We start from the raw sequence: 19474 nt of genomic DNA, 5'->3' as shown, positions 1-19474 counted from the left end.
CTCCACCGTAATCTGGGGGATATTTACGAAGATCCCATACTCGTCGACTTTGTCATCGGCAAAGATATGCTGGGATATCAAATCTAGTAAGATAATGCCCCTTCCCTTCAACTCGTATTCAGCACTGACATGACCTTTCTCATGTGTAGAGGATGGATCTTTCAGACCCTAGCAGCCGAGGGAGTTTTGACGGGCACCGGAGGACTGGTGAACGGCTTCCCATCGGGTTTGTATCTCGGTCTGCTAGCGTTCATTCGCCGGGGGTCTAAACTCTTGTATACCTTGTCCGACTGAGATGTACTATTAGCAAAGTTCTAGCAATGTGATTTTTGTAACCGATACGTTACGACACAGATTTTGTCCGGATCTCAGGTACTTTCCTTTGTCAAAACATATATGTGGGGCTGTACTAAACACATTTCACGGATATCTTACGGATGTGCAAAACGTTGACCCAATCAGGTCATGGTATGCCGTTCCTTGTAGAGACTTATAGCGAACCTTCGTTGATGACACTGTCCTTTCGCCTTCTCAGTGTCATCGGCTTGATACCGCATTAAATGTCATCACAATGAATAACCTTAGATGTAGACCCTGAGATCAACTGAAGCAATTTTCCTCACCTCAGCGAAACGAGAATTACCGCACGAGACCTCAGGTGTATACTTCGCCAGAAATTCCGGGCCCAGTCTGTGTGCGGATCCAATCTATTATATCTCCTATGCGAAGTGCATCTTGCTACAGGGTGGTAACATCGATGGAGGCTTTCGAAGCAAGACGCACTCGAGCTCTGAGCACACCAGGAACCGTGCCGGCCAGCGTTCGAGAACTCCATTCGTGAGATTTCTCTGTACCTAGTAGCTTCCACTTCTGCGCCATGCAATCAAAGTACCCCATATATTGCAGGGGCCCGCGTTCGAGTCCGTGTGTGCATTAGACATATCCTTGCTCGGCTGTACCTCTCCACCGCCAGCTGGTGATTGAGACACAGATCACAGTGGTATGGTCATAGACTGACCTTCCAAGTGAATGTCATGCTCTCGGGGTATCCCAAGCTCGAACGGGAGAGGAAGGCTGGCAACCATGACGATGACCAGCCTAAGGTTGGATTAAGAATGTGAGACTAGGACGCGCGCCGTGACACCCAGATACATCCTGCCTCGCTGCACCCGAGGGTTGTTGTCCCGCTCGTCAGAGAGACGAGAAAAGTTGTCAGAGTCGTTTTGACATCTGGCCCATCGTCCACTCGCCCACCTCGCACTACCACGCGTCTGCGACCTCGTCCGAAACTGCGCTCACCTTGCGGAAAATACATCGATGAGGGCGTAGAGCGTAACAGTAATCTGCTCGAGTGTTTCGCCGAGGTCCCAGCGGTAAACAAGGCGGGCAACGTTGGGAGAAACCTCACCGAAGCGGCGGGGTCGGACCTGATCGTGGGAAAGTGCCCAGAGACGGAAACGAAGACTCGGAAGAGCAAAGCTGAGAGTTTTGTCCAGTACCGGTCATGTCCAATCTTAAAAGAAAGAGGGGAACAGAGACGCACAAAACCAGCCCAAAGGTGAGAATTATCTATGGCGTTTTCTCCCTCCCGCTAATGGACAATTGCAGAGGCGTCGACCCGGTCTCGAAAATGTGTCAGACGCTGCGTCCATTCCGCGCAAACAGAGCTTGGAGGACGGTGTCGCCAATGAGGAGGACGAATATGCGGAAAGCGAGGGCTCCGTTCAGGACGGAATAATGGAGGAGTGGTCGGGCATTAGTGAGCAAGGCAAGAACATGGAGGCAGCCGGTCATTCTGGCACGCATACCCATAAACCTCCGAGAGGAGAAGAGCTGAGGGATATCAAAGATGCCGCCGACCTGTACAGGTCAACGTCGTTCAAGCTTCAGGTGAGCAAAATTTTGCACGCGTACGTTCATGCGCAGCGTTTCCACGTCTTATTACAAGACTTTCAGATCGACGTCCTTCTACCCAACATACGGCCCAAATATGCACGCTCTGCCCCGCTCGAACGCTTTCTGTTCACCTTATATACCTTCCTGAAAGATCTTTCTCCCGTTGCTCCGCAACACCCGCTTTCAGCTTCTCGCGACTTGCTCAAAAAAGGGATTGCCGTGCCTTATCCACTGCCTCTTCCCACGGAAGACACGAATTGGAAAGTATCATTTGAAAAACCAAGCGACATTTTATTAGTCGGTAGCTGGGCAGTCAAGATGAGCGTGAAAGCGAAAGACCAGCGTCGGTATGTTGCTGATGTCGCTGTGACCATGCCGGAAGTATGTGAATCCCGTAAACAACCTTCTACAATCTGACCATGCTCGAACTCTGTATGTTAGACTTTGTTCCAAGAAAAAGACTATATGAATAGTCGGTTCTTCCACAAGCGTGCCTACTACCTTGCGGTCATTGCCGGTGCCGTATCCAACAAGAAAAGTGGCATGGACGTCGATGTCTTCTACGAGTCTGCATCCGGCGATCCTCGTCTGACCACTTTAGTGCTCCGTCCAAAACACGGTATGCTTGCTCACACTCGTATACGCTCTGCCTCACACGATGCAGATCAGTCCGCTGTTGACTTCACATCCTTGAACGTGGAAGTCCGCATCATGCCCGTGCTTCCATCTTCCTCCCCGATCCCGCTACAGCGTCTATCGCCCTCACGTTCCAACATCCGTATTTCCTCCAATGATGCGCCTTCTCCGCTCTGCAATTCCGCGCTTCTTCTCTGCACAACATACAAATCGCATATGATCACTATGCACGCGCTTGCGGAGTCTGTTCCCGCATTCGCCGATGCGCTTGCGTTGCTCCGTGTTTGGGCCAATCAGCGCGGATACGGCGTAGGTGATCGGTTATGCATGCGGCATTTCGACACTCGTGGACCATGGTGGGCCGCAGTGCTCGAGCTGCTCGTGAATGGTGAAGAATCTCTTCCTGGGACAACCTTCCATAAGACAGCGAAGAGAAAACCTCTAGGAAAAGGACTAAGTTCATACCAGTTATTCAAAGCGGCGCTGGATCTTCTGGGTAAGATGCAGTCTTTATGGCATACTGTAATTATCTGATTGAAGTGCGTCGAGATAGCGCGGCACGATTTTGAAAAGGAACACATCTTTGTCAAAACGAACGACGGACACAGAGTATGTTTTTTTTTTCGTACTACATGTTAAAAGGCATGGGCTGACCGTCGTGAGAGGTAGTTCCCTCCCGAAGATTATGCGCTTCACGAAGCTGTTTTTGTGGACTCGACCTCGACCGTGAATCTCCTGGCCGGCGTTCCGCTCAGCGCTCTGGAAATGGTGAGCGCTTCTTTGCCCCTTAGTGCGAATGTATTGACTGGCGATCATTTCTGTCAGCTACGTCATGACGCAAAAATGACTTTGGACATATTGGATCACTCCAATCTTTCAGAAGACCCCTTCGATGCTGTATTCATGCGAGACAAGCGAGACGTAGCCACACGCTTTGACATTGTTCTCCGGTATGTATTTTCTCGATTGCATTTGTTCTTCTCTTCTAATATATGCATATAGATTGAACTTATCGTCCGCAAAACTTCGCGACCCTAATACCCACGCTAGCGTCGAACACGGCTCTGCTTATAACGCGCTACTCGAACATCTCGTCTCCTGCCTCTACCGAGGACTCGGCAATCGCACGAAGGCCATTTCTGTTCTCCACCCTGCACCTCAAGCGCGCCCCGTGTCCCAAGCGCATCCGTCCAATCCGTCGACTATCCATGTCGGCCTACTTCTCGATACTGAACACGCATTTCGACTTGTGGATCACGGCCCCACAGCCGAAGAACAGGACAGCGAAGCTGCCCAGGCTTTCCGCGAATTCTGGGGCGAGAAAGCGGAGCTGCGACGATTCAAGGACGGGAGCATCGTGGAGAGTGTCGTCTGGTCGGTGAGCACCGCCGATGAGCGCACACACATCCCAGTCCACATCGCCCGACATGTCCTCGCGCGCCATTGTGGGCTTATTGGAGATGCAGTGCGCACCTGGCAGACGCAATTCGACAGCGTGGTACGCTTACCAGAATCGATCACTGGGATATACCGTACAACCGGTGCTCAAACAGGTTTCAAGGCTGCTATGTCCGCGTTCGACGAGCTCGTGAGAGCAATGAAGGGACTGGACGACCGTATTCCGCTGGCAATCCTGACCGTCAGCCCTATCGCGGAGGCTCTGCGTTACACGAGCGTGCACAGTCCTGTTGCAGCACCCGGGCCAGTGATTTTTGCCCTCCCGCAATTCGCACGATACGTGGAGCCGATGGAAATTGTGATCGAGTTCGAGAAGTCGGCGCGCTGGCCGGATGACCTTCGAGCAATCCAAAAAATTAAGCTTGCTTTCTTCGAGGCGCTCGCCTCCGCGCTCGCCACTTCGATCAAAGGTCTCACTGCCTCTGTTGTTGTCGGACATGGCGCGGAGAGCTCAGATATCGCCGATCAAGCCTGTCTGGAGATCGTCACGGCTGACGGCTGGGCATTCCGCGCGCGGATATGGCACGATCGCGAAGCGATACTTCTAAGCAGGCTCATCGATGACAAGCCGCATATCGCACCCCATATGAAGCGTCAGAGAGAGGGCGACCCTCAAGAACGTCAAGCAGCGTTGTCAGCACAAGAAGTATATCAACGGCGATTTGTTCATGCACCACGCCATCACCGTGCGATAGCCGCCTTGTGCCATAGTTTCTCGGCGTTTGCGGGGACAGTGAGGCTCGTGAAGCGGTGGTTCGCTGCGCATTGGCTTCTCAGAGGTCACGTCAGCGTGGAGGCCGTTGAACTCTTATGCGCGAGCGTGTTCTTACGATCTGCACAATCTACAGTAGAAGGCTTGGGCAGTCCGGGCTCGAAGGAACGTGGGTTCGCGTTAGTCGTTGAGCTTCTCAAGGACTGGGAGTGGAGCCAAGGCATGTATATCCCATTGTATCATGGCACCGATGACGGCGGCGACAAGACACCAGCTGTGACGGTGACCGCCGGTGCGAAAACGGGAGTATGGGCTCTCGCGACCGAATTGGACTCGGGAGGACACGTGTGGACGTCGTCCGGCCCAGATGCAATTGTCGCGCGGCGCATCCGTGCACTGGCTCAGGCGACGTGGGTCGCGTTGCAAGGCATGGAGAGCGGGTCATTCGAAGCAATGGTATGTGCAATTGCCTGTATTTTAATCTTATGATTTACCATTCCTCACTAGACGTTATTCTTACACCCACTGGAGCACTACGACTTCATCATCGAGCTGGATCCAGCCGTACTACCGCGATACGTCCAAAATGTTCGTGCGGACCCCGCGATTTGGGCGCAGAGGGCCAAGTATGCAAACACACGCGCGGACGCGGAAGACGTGCGACTGTGTCCCGGATTCGATCCTGCACAAGCTTTCTTCGATGATCTCAAGGTACGAGTCTGATATGTAGACGCGAGGGTATGCTGCTGATTGCGCTTTAGCGGGTATATAAGGACACGTTCATTTTGTTCTATGATCCTCTTGGTGGAGATCGCTTCGGCGCCGTGTGGGATCCCAGTCTCAAGGCGCCCCGTCCGTTCCGTGCACTTGGTGGGTTCTCTAGTGAGCCAATACGTAAAGTAAGCTGTGTCGCTTTCTCCAGTTCTATTTGTGCTAATCCTGACTGATAGGAGGGGAAAGCGAAGGACAAGGATAAAGCGCTAGTGAAGCTGAACGAGAATGCTATTCTCAGTGAAATTGAGCGGATGGGCGCTGGACTGGTCAAGAATATCGTTATTCGGGAGTAGGCCTGCGTCTTCATACTATTTACTTTCTGTGTGCCTCATCGTCCACGGTGGCCATTGATTCTGTCCAATTGCAAGTAGGCTCTGGACTAAGTTCGGTTTCTTATTGCTTGTAGACCATTGAGCAAGAACGGAGCAAGTATTGGCAGCACGCGTGAACATGAAAACAAGTACACAATTACCATCTACCTGAACCGATAACATCCTTAATTGTCATCTTCTTGCGGCAAATGGAAAAGCTGCTGTTTCCAATATCGAATTGCCTTGGCAGATGACACGTCGCTCGATTTTCTCTCTATACCTTGACTAGTTCAAACGTCGATGATCGCTAACGGATCCTTGCAACCATCATCCACATGCCAGGCACCTTCGGACTTGCCGTTCGAGTTCTCGAGCCTCTGGAGTTTGCTAGAGCCCTTTGCAGCTCGCACAAGTCCCAGTCGACGAGGACGCCCCCTCCGTCTGGCCCGATTGAAATTCCCCCACTTTTGGGCCGAGTCCACTGACACGCATATCTAAGAGTGTATGTACAACATCAGTGGACGAGGATGAGATGTTTGAGATTTCAATTCGTGGCAGATATTCGTTGTGGCACCCTCGAGCGCATGTTATCTAAACGCATTCGATGCTGGCGTAGCCGGAGGAGCATTTGGGACTGTGCTTGCGGGTTGGGTATGCCACGATGGAAGAATGCGGTAGTGGTTGGGTGCAGTCTAACCCCAGACACCTCGCGTTGAGCGGCATTTTGCGGACCGCACGGACACAGCGCAGCCGGGTTGAGCGCGTTCACGTGCGCGTCTCGAGCGTCGGGAGCATGGGGTTCGGCATGATCCTGCGCAAAAGCGTCATGAACATCCGGCGCGTACCGTCGTGCGCTACGTGCAGCGTTGGCGCACTAAAGTGACATTAAGATGTGTTCAACACGTCCAGGAACGAGACCGAAGAATTTCGAACATGCAAAGTTGAAAGCTACCATCGCAGGCAACGAAGCTTGTGGCCAGCAATAGGGGCGGTGTCCTGATCAACACTCGAGGAACTAGATACACTGTCTCAGGGAATTCGAAGACTGCCGTCTAGTTGCCCCCCTTCTTCTGGCGACGCTTGCTAGATCACGTACTCCGAGAGGATATCTGACCACATGGACGGACGTAAGACGTGCCTTCCTCATGAGTTGCCTGAGATGCTCGACTATGGCGAGTAGAGCATCTCAACTCAGACGTAGGTCGTGGCTCGCTTGTCGTTTTGCCCTGCACAAGACTTCCCTGTAACATAGAGCGCGACATTCGCCTTTTCTTCGACGCTCCCTCATTGTCCGGCATCACCTGCTCAAAATGGACCTCGGCATGAGCACGTTTTCTTGTCGAGCTAGTGCTGGCCAACGATTCTTCTCTCTTCCCACTTTGAGTCGAGAACGTACCCGATCCTATAGTAGCATGTAGTGGAGTTCCAGACGCCGCATTTCCAAGGATGTTTATAGGAGCATTCTTGGGCGCATGACGCCCGTCAATCCTGCGGTCCACTCTATCATTCTTTTCGAGAAGCCCCTCCAATGTTGAGGTCCATAGCTGACCGAGATGCGACGGATCAGACCACTTGGATTCGTTCTTGCGATTGACGGGACCATAGAGTGGCATGGCCGCATTCAGCGAATGAAGTGAATGGTAATACATGACCGTGTTCAGCCAACGATGAAGCGCGGGACTTTCGAAAGTAAAAATTTTCCGGTGAACCGCCGATCCAGCATTTTGACTGATTTGCCCATGCCGCCACCCTGCACGTTACCGCCACCGAACATCTCACGGATAGTCTCGGAGACGAGATGATCGCCGATATTATGTGCTCCCCATCGACAGCTGCAGTAGAGGACAACATACATGATAGACTCCATGTCGTCTTGCAGGGTATAAGCGGTGTACTTGTGCATATTCAGCTGGTTTACGGACATGAACTGCCAAGTGCCCCAACACTCCAAGATGAGATGATGACCACGTCAAGCTTTGGTGAATCCTTCCGTTCGTTCATATTCGCGGGCGTGTCCTTTATCGTCAAGCTGACACGAGAGTTCCCAGCCGATTAGGATTCCGCGTCGAACGCCATCTCCACGATTTCGACAGAGGATGACATTGCCCAAGCTGATGTTACGATGCAACCTATTGGCCTGGGCATACGCGTCAACCATTACCAAGATCACGTCAACACTATGGTTCCACAAGAAAATATGAAACAATTAACCATGATAGGCACAGTGAATGGCTTACGGTAACTCTGACTCCGTCCCTTTGAACTGCTCTAGGGGATAGCCCACTGTGGCCAACGTCACACGATAATGAACGCGCGAGAGCACGACAATACACCGCTTTGTGTCGTCCACATCTCCGGGTAAACTCCAGTGAGCGTCGATATACTGGTCAGTGAGTATACGATGCATGAAGTCCAAGACATTGTACAGCTCAGTCAATGGACAAGCGGAGCGATTTTCGGACTCGCTTGTATCCGTTGCCGACGACTTCTGTTTCCCCTTTAAATTACTCGGAACAGGAGGTTTCTGGAAGAGCACATCGCCATGGTACAGCAATTCGGGTATGTTCCGAATGCCAGCTTCACGCAACGCTATCAAGATCTCGCCTTCCCTCTCAAAGACATCTCCATGATAGCGCCACGCATCTTTCAGGAAGGCAATTTTCCCATCCTCACTGACCGCCCAATACCCACGCGTCGCCCGACTGGCCATAGACAAGAGCAAGATGACGGGGCGAGATATGAAATATTTGTGGACACCGCCAGATTGTTCATCATCAACGTTGACGACCATGACCGCATTTTTGATAAGAAAGAGTTTCGACGGCCCGCTTGAGCATCGTGGGGTCTCGGACGTCCTCGAGTAGCTGCTCTTGCACATGAGTTTCGATGACTTGCCTAGATAACTGTTCCTGCTCAAGGCTTGCAGGCTCAATCATCATTTCATACCCCCATTGCGCATCCGTGGTCGCACAATAATTCAGGATGTTTGTGAAGGTCGGAGTCTTCGCTAACAATTGCGCCCGCCCGACCACAGCGTATTAAACTAACATGGTTACCAGATACTGATACAGAAAATTAGAACGTGCGGTGTTGCCGAGCACAAGCCTCGGTGGCGTACGCGACATTTTGACCAAGCGCCTTTCGCGCATCATTCCGTATCTTTTTGTTTGAGATGTTAAGGACGAACTGATGAGTTGCACGATCGGCGCCCGGCTTAGGATCTGTGAAAAAGTCCTGCTTTGCTTCTCTCCTGACCTCGATGAAGAGCTCCGCATTACCAAGATGTGCACGGGGAGAACCGTCTCGGGTCCTCACTTTGTCGATGATAGTTTCCATATAGCAACAAACATCTCGCCGCATTGAACCCGTCCCAATCAATTCGCCTCTTGCAGCTGTCGTGTCAAATACAAAGCTAGGACACTGAGATCCTTTACTGTTTCCTTCCGCGTTTAGCGCAGACACCTTAAGATAGCGGCCTGAGCGCAAATTAAAGTCAAGTAGCAGCACTCAGTCAACTCACAAGAGGCGCATAGATCACCCGTTCGTCAGAAGCCACCTTTGGAATGTCCTTATATGCGTGCTATGGATGGCATGCAAATCCACTGAGTGGAGGCTAGTCCAGGTGGCATATACTGGTACTGAGAACTCCACACCTAAAGCAGGTAAGTCGCCCTTAGTAACTAATGCCACCGCTACAGGAAACCGCTACATCCATTTATTGGCACCAACCGCTCGGCAGTGCTCGACGTTGGACAGAGAACCTGCTGCATTGGGCTACGCGCTCCTTACAGCAATCTCAGAATCGATGTGCCGACCCTGAGAAAATACAATGGAGCTTGGGTGACATCGGCTGGTGCCAGCACCACGGCGGTTTTTGTGCCACCTGCGGTCTGAGTGTTTCCCCGCAACATGAGCTGTCTTCCTCCTCGAGTCGACGGTTGCGCTCTTAGCGATATGATTGGACTCAGACGGTATATTCATCCCTCTCAAAAGGAGCTGATTATGACAATGTCAAGTCATGCCAAACAACGAAATTGCCCGCGCTACTGGTATCAATGAGCAGAGAAAACTTCGTCATTATTTTCGTCCCTGCTATCCTCAACGAGGGCGACATGACTCTACTGAGCGACCCGCCACCTACAGCATCAAGCCGCCATCAGCCGAGGGGCCACCATGCTCCATTGTACAGTATCCTTCCAGGGGCGGCACGTCGATTTTGAGATCGCTGTAACGGTCGATTACAGCTCAGAAACATGAAGCTGATGAGTTGTGTGTCCTGTTGTAGCCAGATGAGCGCCACTGAAGCTGATTTTATTCTCTCTCTGCGTACTCCCGGTGTACCATGCCTCCTGGAACAACACTGCCCACCGGTACTCTTCTCCAGAGCAATTCCGGCATACGTCGTGCCATCTTTCAGCCTCGGATTCTCGCACAGCTCCTCCCACACGCTGTCCGCGTGCGGGTGCCATTGTGGATAAATTTGACGCGAGCCTTCCCAGCGGGGTGGACGGCGACAGTCTGATCAGGAAGGGACGCTCTTCAGATCTCGCTGCGCGTGGAAGGTGTGAAAAGTTTGAATATTTGAATAGTACGTCCCGCCCCCTGCCTCGAATTCCTCGGCCTTGCAGCCCCAGCGGGCGCCCTTCCCTACTTCTTCGATGGCGTAGGTTCACGGCTCATATCTCTTTCTCCACTTCCCGCACCGTGTAGACTGATAAGATATCGGCCGCAACAAAACGTCCATCAGCGCGTATTGAATAGAACCTGGCACACATGGCACCTTCGATGTACAACTTCATATCAAGCTTGATATACGTCGGACACATCTTCTCCCTTGGGTTCCCATCTGCGTGTCTTTAAATACGCCCCTTTATATTCCTTGCTCGAGTCCTCATGTCTACGACCTTTGCAAGCACTTCCTGCCTCTAGCATGTCGTCTGATCTATCTGCAGCAGCTCTAGCCAATATAATGTGAGTTGTCTACCGCCTGTGATCATGTGAGAAGATACTCGTAACTCACAGTCTATCGCAAGTCACCTGGACTATATATCCATCTACATACCCTGCTGTGCGGAATGTTTTATTTGCGTTCCATGCATTTATGAAAAATTCACATAGTGGTTCTTACTTTCTACGAGTACATGATCACCTTTTCCCTTGAAGTCGATCTATTCTGGTTGCGTCCTGTATCCGGGGCCACAATTATATTTCTCCTTAACAGATACCTATTCCTTTTCAATGTGGTAGTGAGTGCAGCGTGGTTTCTTCCTTTCACTAGGTATTTGGTGCGTTCTCTTGATGTACACCGTACCTTCTTGCGAAAACTCACGTTATCGCGGAGTAGAGGTTCGTCCGTGGCCATTTTAATTGTGGCATTACAGTGATGGTTTCAGCTGTGAGGTTTTGTTCGTCCTTGAGGCCGTTGCAGGAAGTGCAGCGATGATTGTCGCAACGGGTTTGTTTCACATTTACTTCGAGTTCCGTCTATGACTGAATACATCATTTGTAGTATTTGCAGCTCTACGCACATATGCCGTAAGTGGGTTCAATAAATGGCCCACATTGCTTGTGCTCGTAGTTGGGCTTGTGCCTACGACTATAAATATTGTGTGTATCACGTTCTTCTTGATTTCGACATATCCTCATGCTAAAGCAGTATCTCGATGTATTTGTTCCTGTATTCTCAACGAATGCTATAACGGAATGTGGATGGAATGTTTCCATGTCATCTTCTACTTTCTTTGAGTAAGAGCTTCATTCCAGTTGAGGTTGTCCACATGCAATAAACTAATGTAGTTATCTATAAAACAGCTGTAAATGCGCTACCCCCTCCTGCTTGTTGCATTTCTTCTTATGCTACTTCCTCTTTAGTGTTTCTCGTGTCTTTGCTATCAACCGTCATGATCGACGTGATCGCTATTGTGGTCACTTGGAGGCATACAATGCAACCGGGTTTGATATCTCGATTTCGTGATTTCAGACCGTCTATTTTATTGGTTGTTTTCAGAGATGGTAAATATTATCTCAATTGATGAAATACTTAAATTCTAATATAAAAAATCGTATAGGCATGGCGTACTTCCTGTAAGGCATTTTATAATTTTCAATACGTTCCAAGATGGTAAACTGAACATTGCATCCAGAACAAACCTTACATTGCAAATCTTATGTCTAATACTTACATATCCGAGTGAGGGTATGTTGGTGAATAGTTGTACATTTCTATCCCTTGATTTCTACTTACGTCGACATCTTTAGGATTTATTTGCATATGTGAACGTGTGAGTTATCCGTGGAATCTTAGCTTGAGTGTGTTGCAAATGCCCAGTGCCCATCTGCTCTCCTAGCATACCATACCTCCTCATTTCACGGTTCATGTTCAACCTTCGAATCGCCTCAGAATCTGCACGCACTCTGAACATGGACTCCCAGTTTAATTTTGAAGGATCGCACTTACAGACTATTCGCTTCGCGACCAGTCTTGTTGGAGACTTGAGCAGGCCTCTTGATCATGACTCGCTCTTCACTGTTGATGACGAGTTGGACGACGAAGATCACCTGCCCGAGCTGACCCCTGATATTCCAAGTAGTCAGACGAGTAGATCATTGACCCAAGGCGTGTAGTCCATGCCAAATGTTATCACGACGGTCGATGACGGTCGCTAAACACTGCTTTGTACGAATTTCCTCCTCCGTTGTGAACGATGGCACCCTCTCCTGGTTCCCTCATTTGTACCAGCGACCCTCGTCGAGCTTGCCTTGCCCACAATCTGAGCAGCCACAATGTAACCCATCTCTTGAATACACATCAACGACGCAACTCCTAATCTCGTCTCATGACATACATGCCAGCAATCGCATTTTTAGGAGTAACTACCCTCGGTCATTATGCATCAAGCGTGTTCAATACCCTACGGCCTCACCATCAGACGGCACTCGCGTGCCCACAATCTCCGCGCTCATTTTTCTGAGGCGTTCATCGATGCGCTGTGCATGCTGCCACTGCTCGTCTTTCGAACAGCTTCGATGGCGAGGAACGCATTGGAACAGGGCTCACGCGCTGTGCAAGAGACGAGGGGCGCGGTGGTCATCAGATGCAGGATCAATGTGCCTTCTCAATTATGGATTCGGACGCATGGGATTTAGCCATTGCATAAATGCCAATGGGCAAGCGCCGCCACTTGTCGCAGTAGTTGCCCATCTCGAGCTATTTGTTCCGCGACATGTTCGCGCTGCCCCAGCCCAAAGGCGACATCGCGGGAATGTTTGAGGGTCGTTCTTTTGTCTTTTGTCGCTCTTCGACCAAGTGGAGGGTGTGCGCACTTTCAGGGAGACGCTGTAGCCCTGGCACAGGAAAGCCTGCCTTCTCCGTATCAACCTCACTATACACTAAGACGACATAGGTACCTTTCCTCCATACGATTGAGAGCCAGCCAGCACAGAGAGCGTGCTCGCGTACACGACTAACTCGAACGTGGCGCTGAGGGAAAAAGTGAACGGAACCCCCTCTCCGCCCTCTAGTCCCGACAAGACTTCCTAGCAGGCAGCGGTGAAGTGGTCCTCGAGACACCGGCCATCTTGTCGACAAAGTTCTCCATGAGATTGTACCGCGAGTCTGCCACGATGTTCGCGAGGAGCAACACGTATTTGAGGTTTCTGCCACACATATCGTTAGTGCAAGTGGTGTCGTGTCCGACACTCGACTCACTCTGTCAAGGGCTGACTGGCGCCAGCGGTCTTAGCCGGGTGCGCACTTTAATTGTATATAAACCACGGATGCTGGACGACTTCGTGGATGGAGATTCTATCCTCAGGGCGATACTTCATCATCTTCTCTAACAGATCAGCAAAGAGCTCGACCTCGGCATCTTGCAGCCGCAAACCCGACTTCTCAAACATCCGCCCTCCGTCTGCGCCAGAGTCGTCTTGTTCTCCAATAGCGCGCAATCTGTGTCGAAGTGAGCTCTTCACCGCAGGCAGTAGCACACCTTCCCTTCTCTGATCCGCTTCCGGCTTTGGTACGCCTGTTTCGTCAAACCACACTTGTCGTTCCCGCCATAGATTCCACCATGGGTCTGGGAATCGGCCCAACATTTCGACGATCTGCTTAAGAGGGCGTCGCTGTAGAAGAAGGGGTCAAAAAGGGGTGATCCTGCACGAATCTCAAATAGTGTGCAGGCCAATGCCCAAATATGAGAGGCAAGACTGATTTTTGAGTCAAAATATGCCTCTGGAGAGATGTAATGGAGTGTAGTAGCGGGCACATAATCGAGTGGCGGGCTGTCTATAAAAAAAGATTGACCGAAGTCGATCACGAGGATGTCCTCTTGGAACAATGAAGGGAAGCAGAGTCAATGGGAGAAACGACCTCGGGGGGTGCGTGAGGATCCGGAGGAGACCCATCGCGAGTGACAACTTCCTCTGTTTCGGGGTTACCTAACATGTTGTAGACATCATCAGCCGACCACTTGCGGACCGCGTCGGACAGTCGAAAAACGACGTTAGCTGACGTCAGATCTATGCAGGCAAGTCAGCAAGTACGAAACCGGTGGATGAGATATATCGCACTGAGAACGAACCTCCATGGACAATCCCTCTAGAATGCAAAAACTGCACGGCGAGAACAACTTGCCTGGCAACCTTTCTCGCCAGATCCCCCCGAAGTCGCCTGCTACCAGATACTCTTCCCGGACACTCCGCCAAAGACAGAATGCTAGGTCCAGCAAGCGGAGAGACTATACAAATATGGGACCCATTAGGACCTTCTTGCATGAAACCGTCTCTTGGGAAAAGGATATGCTCTCTTCCTTGGTAGTGAGCGGTGCGGGAGACCCGGTCAAGTTCTTGAGGGATGCATAGCTCCGCAATCGCTGGCCCCGATTTGGATGAACGCTCTGCGGATAATATTTTTACAGCTAGAGGACCACCCAAGTCTTGTGAGTGCCCCCGTAGAGACTGCTCCTGAACGAGCCAGACAGTGGATGATCCTCCAAATCCCAGTTTATGCACGACCTTGTATCGGCTGCCAGCGAGGATGTCTCCAATTGAGACTGGGTGAAATCCACCGGGACAGTATCTCTCGAGATCCTCAGCACCATCGAGTTGAAAGGGACGGTATCCAGTCTGAGCGGTCGTAGTCATAGATCTCAACGATAGCGGACGTCCGAGTCGTAACAAGATACTTGCTAGCACAGACATTTAAGTATCATGAGGTTGAAGGTCACAGCGTTTTCAGAAACTTATAGGTTGTGAGCAGTAAAACCGAGGGTGAAAACTGCACGATGAAGACTTTTCGACGTGATCGGGCAAGAGGAGATTGCCACACGCGTTCGCTCGGTAACCAAGATCGTAATAGCGCAGCCACACACCTGGAGAGAACGGTCATAACATTGGACGCGTAACGGCAGCCCGCGAACCAGCGCATGCTGCACTGCCAATTCCGACTATATATACCTCTACTCATTCTCGAGTTCCCTAGTACTATGATATCGTTTCTCACAGCCGAATTTACAACACCAATTAGCAGGGAGGAGCCACACCACACCCTCAAAATAAACAACATACTCCCACTACTCCTCACATATCGGGGGACATTGCGAATATTATGTTGTTGGTCTACAAATATTTCACATGACGAGTGTATGAGTTAGCGTACAGCCAGAACCAACAAGGGCTATGCCGTGCATCTGAACCTGGACCCCACGCATACCTCTACTACCAGATTCACCTCCAAATGTTCCAAACCCTGAAGTGTGGGAGCCAGGGCGTGGGGGAAGGGCGAGGTTTATGCCGGTAGATGAGGATAGTGGCGAGAGTTCGAGCAACATATAGTTGATGGCCGATGGAGTCAATATGAATGGAGTATCGGCTACGGTTCTCGTAGCATAATAACGAGGGGAAGGGTGTAACGATGATAGAACTGCGACGTAATGTCTGATTCTACCGCAGCGATAGCCTGGGACGTCCATCGAGCGCGGGTCAGTTCGCCAGCGTCGCACCTACGTTCGCCAAGACGTCCGAACGAGCGCGAGAACGATACACGAGACAATGAGCATCGCAAACACGAGTTCCAATACCCGCTGCAGGCGCAGTTTCCAGCGCCCGTGCGCTTCGTCCGTCACCCGCCAATTCCTCTCTCGCACACGCCCTTCCCCGCCCTCCAGCGCCTCCAGCGCGAGGTCGTTGTCTCCTACCACACTCCTTTCCGAGAGCACCGCATCGGCGAGCGCGTCAAGAAACGGCGCGCCATCGAGGAAGCGCAACGGGACGAGGTTGAGGAAGAACAGCGACATGCTGAGCGTCTCGACGTACCTACGCAGCGACCATCGGGATACTCGTCAACAAGCATATACCCAGGGGCGTCCAACCACTCACCCGAAAAACGTGCCCACCCAGACGGGCAGGCGGACGGGCAGGAGGCGGTACCGCGCACCCCAAGCGCCGACATCGACTGTTGGAGGGCGTCACTCGGCGTGAGGCAGCGAGGACGAGGAGAGACATGCTCACCGTCACGCAAGATCTCGTGCTTGGGCCCGTTCCACACCACGACGCTGTCTGCGCGAGTGGGGACGTGCACAGCGAGCCGCGTCAGCTGCTGGTCCGGGCGCACTGCCGCGCAGACGTGGTGCACACCACAGTCAACGGCGGACATGCATCGCCGCGCAGGGGCAGGGGCCGTCGAATCGTCGAGATACGGCAGCGGATCGAGGCAGCGCTCGTCCATTGCGAGCGGGACATTGTACGATGCGAAGCAAGCCAGAGGCAACAGTGCAGAGGATGCACCTAAGCGCGCATCACAGCAAGACGTCGGCTGGTCTGGAAGGAGCGGCAGTGAGGAAAGGGACGCTCGGTAATCTCGGGGCGTACCTACGAACCAAGAGCGCTCGATGCACCACCCCATGGGAGCATCATCTTCTTGCAGCATTGGGTCAGCAGCGAGGAGGGCAGTCCAAAGGTCTGTCTCGGTGTCTGCAGCCAGGAGTAACGTGTCGTCGATCTTCGTCACGATCGCGCCGAGGGGGAGGAATGCGGCGAGGGGAGAATCCTAGGGGGCCATCAGTTGCAGGGGGTGAGCAGAGAGCGGTAGCGGCACCTGGTCGACGCCGACGACGACGCGGCCCCATGTAGAGACGTCCGTGTAGCCGAGCAGGGGCCACAGGGCGTGCCCGGTGCGCAGGGCAGCAGCTGCTGCGAGGACCGCGCAAAGGACGAGATTGTGGAACGCTCCAGCGGAGGCAAGGCGCATGCGGGCAGGGGGCGGGAGTGCGGCAGTGGCTGGGGCGGAGAGGCCGACAAAAGCAGAGGGGAAGACGAGGGTCAGCGAAAAGCCGGTAGAGAGCAGCGGGACGGAGTCGCTGGGTGGGGAAGGTCAAGACAGCACGGAGAGGGGAGTAAGAGAGGGGCTCACATTGCAGCGACGAGCGCATGTCCGGCTTCGTGGACGACCTGGGCAGTGAGGAGGGCAAGGAGCAGGACGGGAACGTGGGCGAGCGGGACGGTCAGACCAGGGATCTAGGCGGGAGCGAGTGAAGACGCCAACGGCCGACGCACGCACAGCTCACTCACAATCGCATGCACTGGCACCGCGCTGCGCCGCACCCCATCCCGCCGAGAAAGCGTCTGGCCGCCCTCCGCCCCGCCCACGAGCTGCGCCGCCGTCCACGCCATCAGCACGAGCGCACCAGCCATCCCTGCAATGGCCACCACACTCCCGACGTTGTAGAACATCCGGAGCACGTCGTGCATGCGCACATGCGTCACCCGCAGGCGCGCGAGCGCGGCCGTGAGCGCATCGTGTGCGCCGTTGAACGCGGTGGACTGCACACGGAGGTGCAGCGCGCGCAGCGACCATTGCGTCGAGCCGCGGAGGCGCCTGTGTGTGCGCGTGTGCGTGGTTGGGAGCGCGGAGGGGCGGACGGCGAGGAGGCGGGAGAGAACGTGGACGGCGAGCCAGAAGGCGGCGAGAGCGAGGGCGGGCCAAGCGTCCATGAACGGAGGACGCAGACGGGGGCAAGATAGGCGCCGAAGCTGCTATCGCGGGCGACTATATCACGTGCCCCGTATGCCAGGAGGCAGCTGCGTCGCCCTCGCGCCTGCACAGCACACTACTGTCGTCTCTCCTCTCCATCCCCGTCCTCCCTTCTCACATCGCCCATAATGAAGATATACTCGCTGAGCGTGCTGCAGGCGCCGCCAAACACGGCGTGCACGGTGCTGAGCAGCGCGAGCGACCTGAGTGGCTTCTCGTTCTACCAGCGACCGAGCGTCGGGGAGTTTATGTCGTTTTTCTCGCGGACCATCTCCGAGCGCACGCCCGCAGGCCAGCGGCAGAGCGTACAGGAGAACAACTACACAGCGCATGTGTACAACCGTGGCGGCGCGGAGCAACTCGCAGGTGAGTGCGTTTGTGCACATGCGTCCGCACGGCGTGCTAACGATGGGCGCGCATAGCGGTGGTGATCACGGACCACGAGTACCCCGTCCGGCCAGCGTTCTCGCTGTTGACGAAGCTGCTGGAGGATTTTGTGGCGAAGGTGCCCGCGACGTCGTATGGGACACCCGCGGCGATCTCGTTCCCTGAGGCGGAGACGTATCTGCGCAAGTACCAGGACCCGCGACAGGCAGACGCGATCATGAAGGTGCAGCAGGAGCTGGACGAGACGAAGATCATATTGGTGAGTGCGTGTGGGGTGAAATGGGCGCACACTGATGGCGCGGGACGGTGACAGCACAAGACGATCGAAAGCGTGCTGGAACGCGGGGAGAAGATCAACGATCTGGTCGACCGCTCAACTGCGCTGTCTGCGCAAAGCAAGATGTTTTACAAGACGGCGAAGAAGGTGCGTCATGTGCGTGCGTGGTGCGGGTCTGCAGTCGCTTATCAGCTATTTGTGCGACGGACAGCAAAATTCGTGCTGTGTGATCATGTAGAAGGCTGTCGCTGGATGGATCCGGACACAAGCACGCGTAGGACGTCGTTATGGGGGGCTGATTGCAAGCGGCGTAAATGATAGCCGGGGACGCTAGATGTGCAATAGTGTGTATAATTATACCCTGCTTCGACCGGTGGGCAAGTGAGCCGGAGGGGCAATAGGGTGCGGGGATGCTGGGGATGGCACGATTCGGCCGGGGATGGTCCCTGCCTAGAAGTGCTTGTGCGGTCTGCCTAGGGGGTTCTGGTCGTTCTCGCTCTCGGAGACTATTGTGCTATTGTATGCCAATAGATGTAAGTGTGAGAGGCAATACGCGACGCGGCACCGCCCACGTGTGCTACTTAGATTCGGAATATGATCACTACCACTGACATGAGGAACTGCGGTGCAAGCATGATAGATGGAAAGCGACAAGGGCGAACAAATGATATGTAGTCGCGGAGCGCGGGGATACAACGATTCGCCCGGCGCGATAACTTTCCGATAAGTGTGTCAATACGTACTTATCAGCGGGAGATGTCCGAATGTTGCAGCTGGAGGGTTCGGGTTCCCTTCTACATGGCAGCTGCAGTGAAGGCGAAGGCGAGACGGTGAGCCAGCGGAGGAGCGTGCGATGTGGGTTTTGTATGAACCCATTGCAATGCGCCACTTGGGTATATTGCGAGGGCGGGGCACGGAGGCAAAGACAGCTCTCGATCTTTCTGATCGAGCGGTACGCCCGGCGCATACAGCCACCCCAGACTGCATATAATCCC

The 19474-nt window shown here is 53.2% G+C and overlaps 6 protein-coding genes across 6 annotated transcripts; 2 read left to right on the top strand and 4 right to left on the bottom strand.

Moving 5' to 3' along the window:
• Positions 1 to 1504: 1504 nt before the first annotated feature.
• FIBRA_08551 (uncharacterized protein) lies at positions 1505 to 5769 on the top strand (the record flags this gene model as incomplete). Its single annotated transcript, XM_012330193.1, has 11 exons — positions 1505 to 1558; positions 1609 to 1890; positions 1957 to 2277; positions 2338 to 3028; positions 3086 to 3141; positions 3202 to 3300; positions 3358 to 3482; positions 3535 to 5158; positions 5210 to 5413; positions 5464 to 5601; positions 5653 to 5769. The coding sequence occupies 11 exons, from the start codon at positions 1505 to 1507 to the stop codon at positions 5767 to 5769; spliced, it is 3711 nt and encodes a 1236-aa protein (XP_012185583.1).
• A 1987-nt stretch (positions 5770 to 7756) lies between these two features.
• On the bottom strand, positions 7757 to 8578 carry FIBRA_08550 (uncharacterized protein; the record flags this gene model as incomplete). Its single annotated transcript, XM_012330192.1, has 2 exons — positions 7757 to 7964; positions 8025 to 8578. The coding sequence occupies 2 exons, from the start codon at positions 8576 to 8578 to the stop codon at positions 7757 to 7759; spliced, it is 762 nt and encodes a 253-aa protein (XP_012185582.1).
• Positions 8579 to 13176: 4598 nt separating this feature from the next.
• FIBRA_08549 (uncharacterized protein) lies at positions 13177 to 13881 on the bottom strand (the record flags this gene model as incomplete). Its single annotated transcript, XM_012330191.1, has 4 exons — positions 13177 to 13267; positions 13321 to 13443; positions 13496 to 13510; positions 13562 to 13881. The coding sequence occupies 4 exons, from the start codon at positions 13879 to 13881 to the stop codon at positions 13177 to 13179; spliced, it is 549 nt and encodes a 182-aa protein (XP_012185581.1).
• A 217-nt stretch (positions 13882 to 14098) lies between these two features.
• On the bottom strand, positions 14099 to 14928 carry FIBRA_08548 (uncharacterized protein; the record flags this gene model as incomplete). Its single annotated transcript, XM_012330190.1, has 2 exons — positions 14099 to 14304; positions 14367 to 14928. The coding sequence occupies 2 exons, from the start codon at positions 14926 to 14928 to the stop codon at positions 14099 to 14101; spliced, it is 768 nt and encodes a 255-aa protein (XP_012185580.1).
• An 857-nt stretch (positions 14929 to 15785) lies between these two features.
• FIBRA_08547 (uncharacterized protein) lies at positions 15786 to 17775 on the bottom strand (the record flags this gene model as incomplete). Its single annotated transcript, XM_012330189.1, has 7 exons — positions 15786 to 16098; positions 16162 to 16237; positions 16294 to 16602; positions 16654 to 16831; positions 16880 to 17141; positions 17195 to 17298; positions 17353 to 17775. 7 exons carry the CDS (start codon positions 17773 to 17775, stop codon positions 15786 to 15788), a joined length of 1665 nt encoding a protein of 554 aa, XP_012185579.1.
• Positions 17776 to 17943: 168 nt separating this feature from the next.
• Positions 17944 to 18717, top strand: FIBRA_08546 (uncharacterized protein; the record flags this gene model as incomplete). The annotated part of the gene is made up of 4 exons (XM_012330188.1): positions 17944 to 18181; positions 18238 to 18461; positions 18516 to 18626; positions 18691 to 18717. The coding sequence occupies 4 exons, from the start codon at positions 17944 to 17946 to the stop codon at positions 18715 to 18717; spliced, it is 600 nt and encodes a 199-aa protein (XP_012185578.1).
• Positions 18718 to 19474: the final 757 nt, after the last annotated feature.

This window comes from Fibroporia radiculosa (assembly GCF_000313525.1).
Source record: "Fibroporia radiculosa TFFH 294 genomic supercontigs, scaffold906, whole genome shotgun sequence".
Taxonomy (NCBI): Eukaryota; Fungi; Basidiomycota; class Agaricomycetes; order Polyporales; family Fibroporiaceae; genus Fibroporia; species Fibroporia radiculosa.
This window is presented reverse-complemented; position numbering and strand designations above follow the sequence as displayed.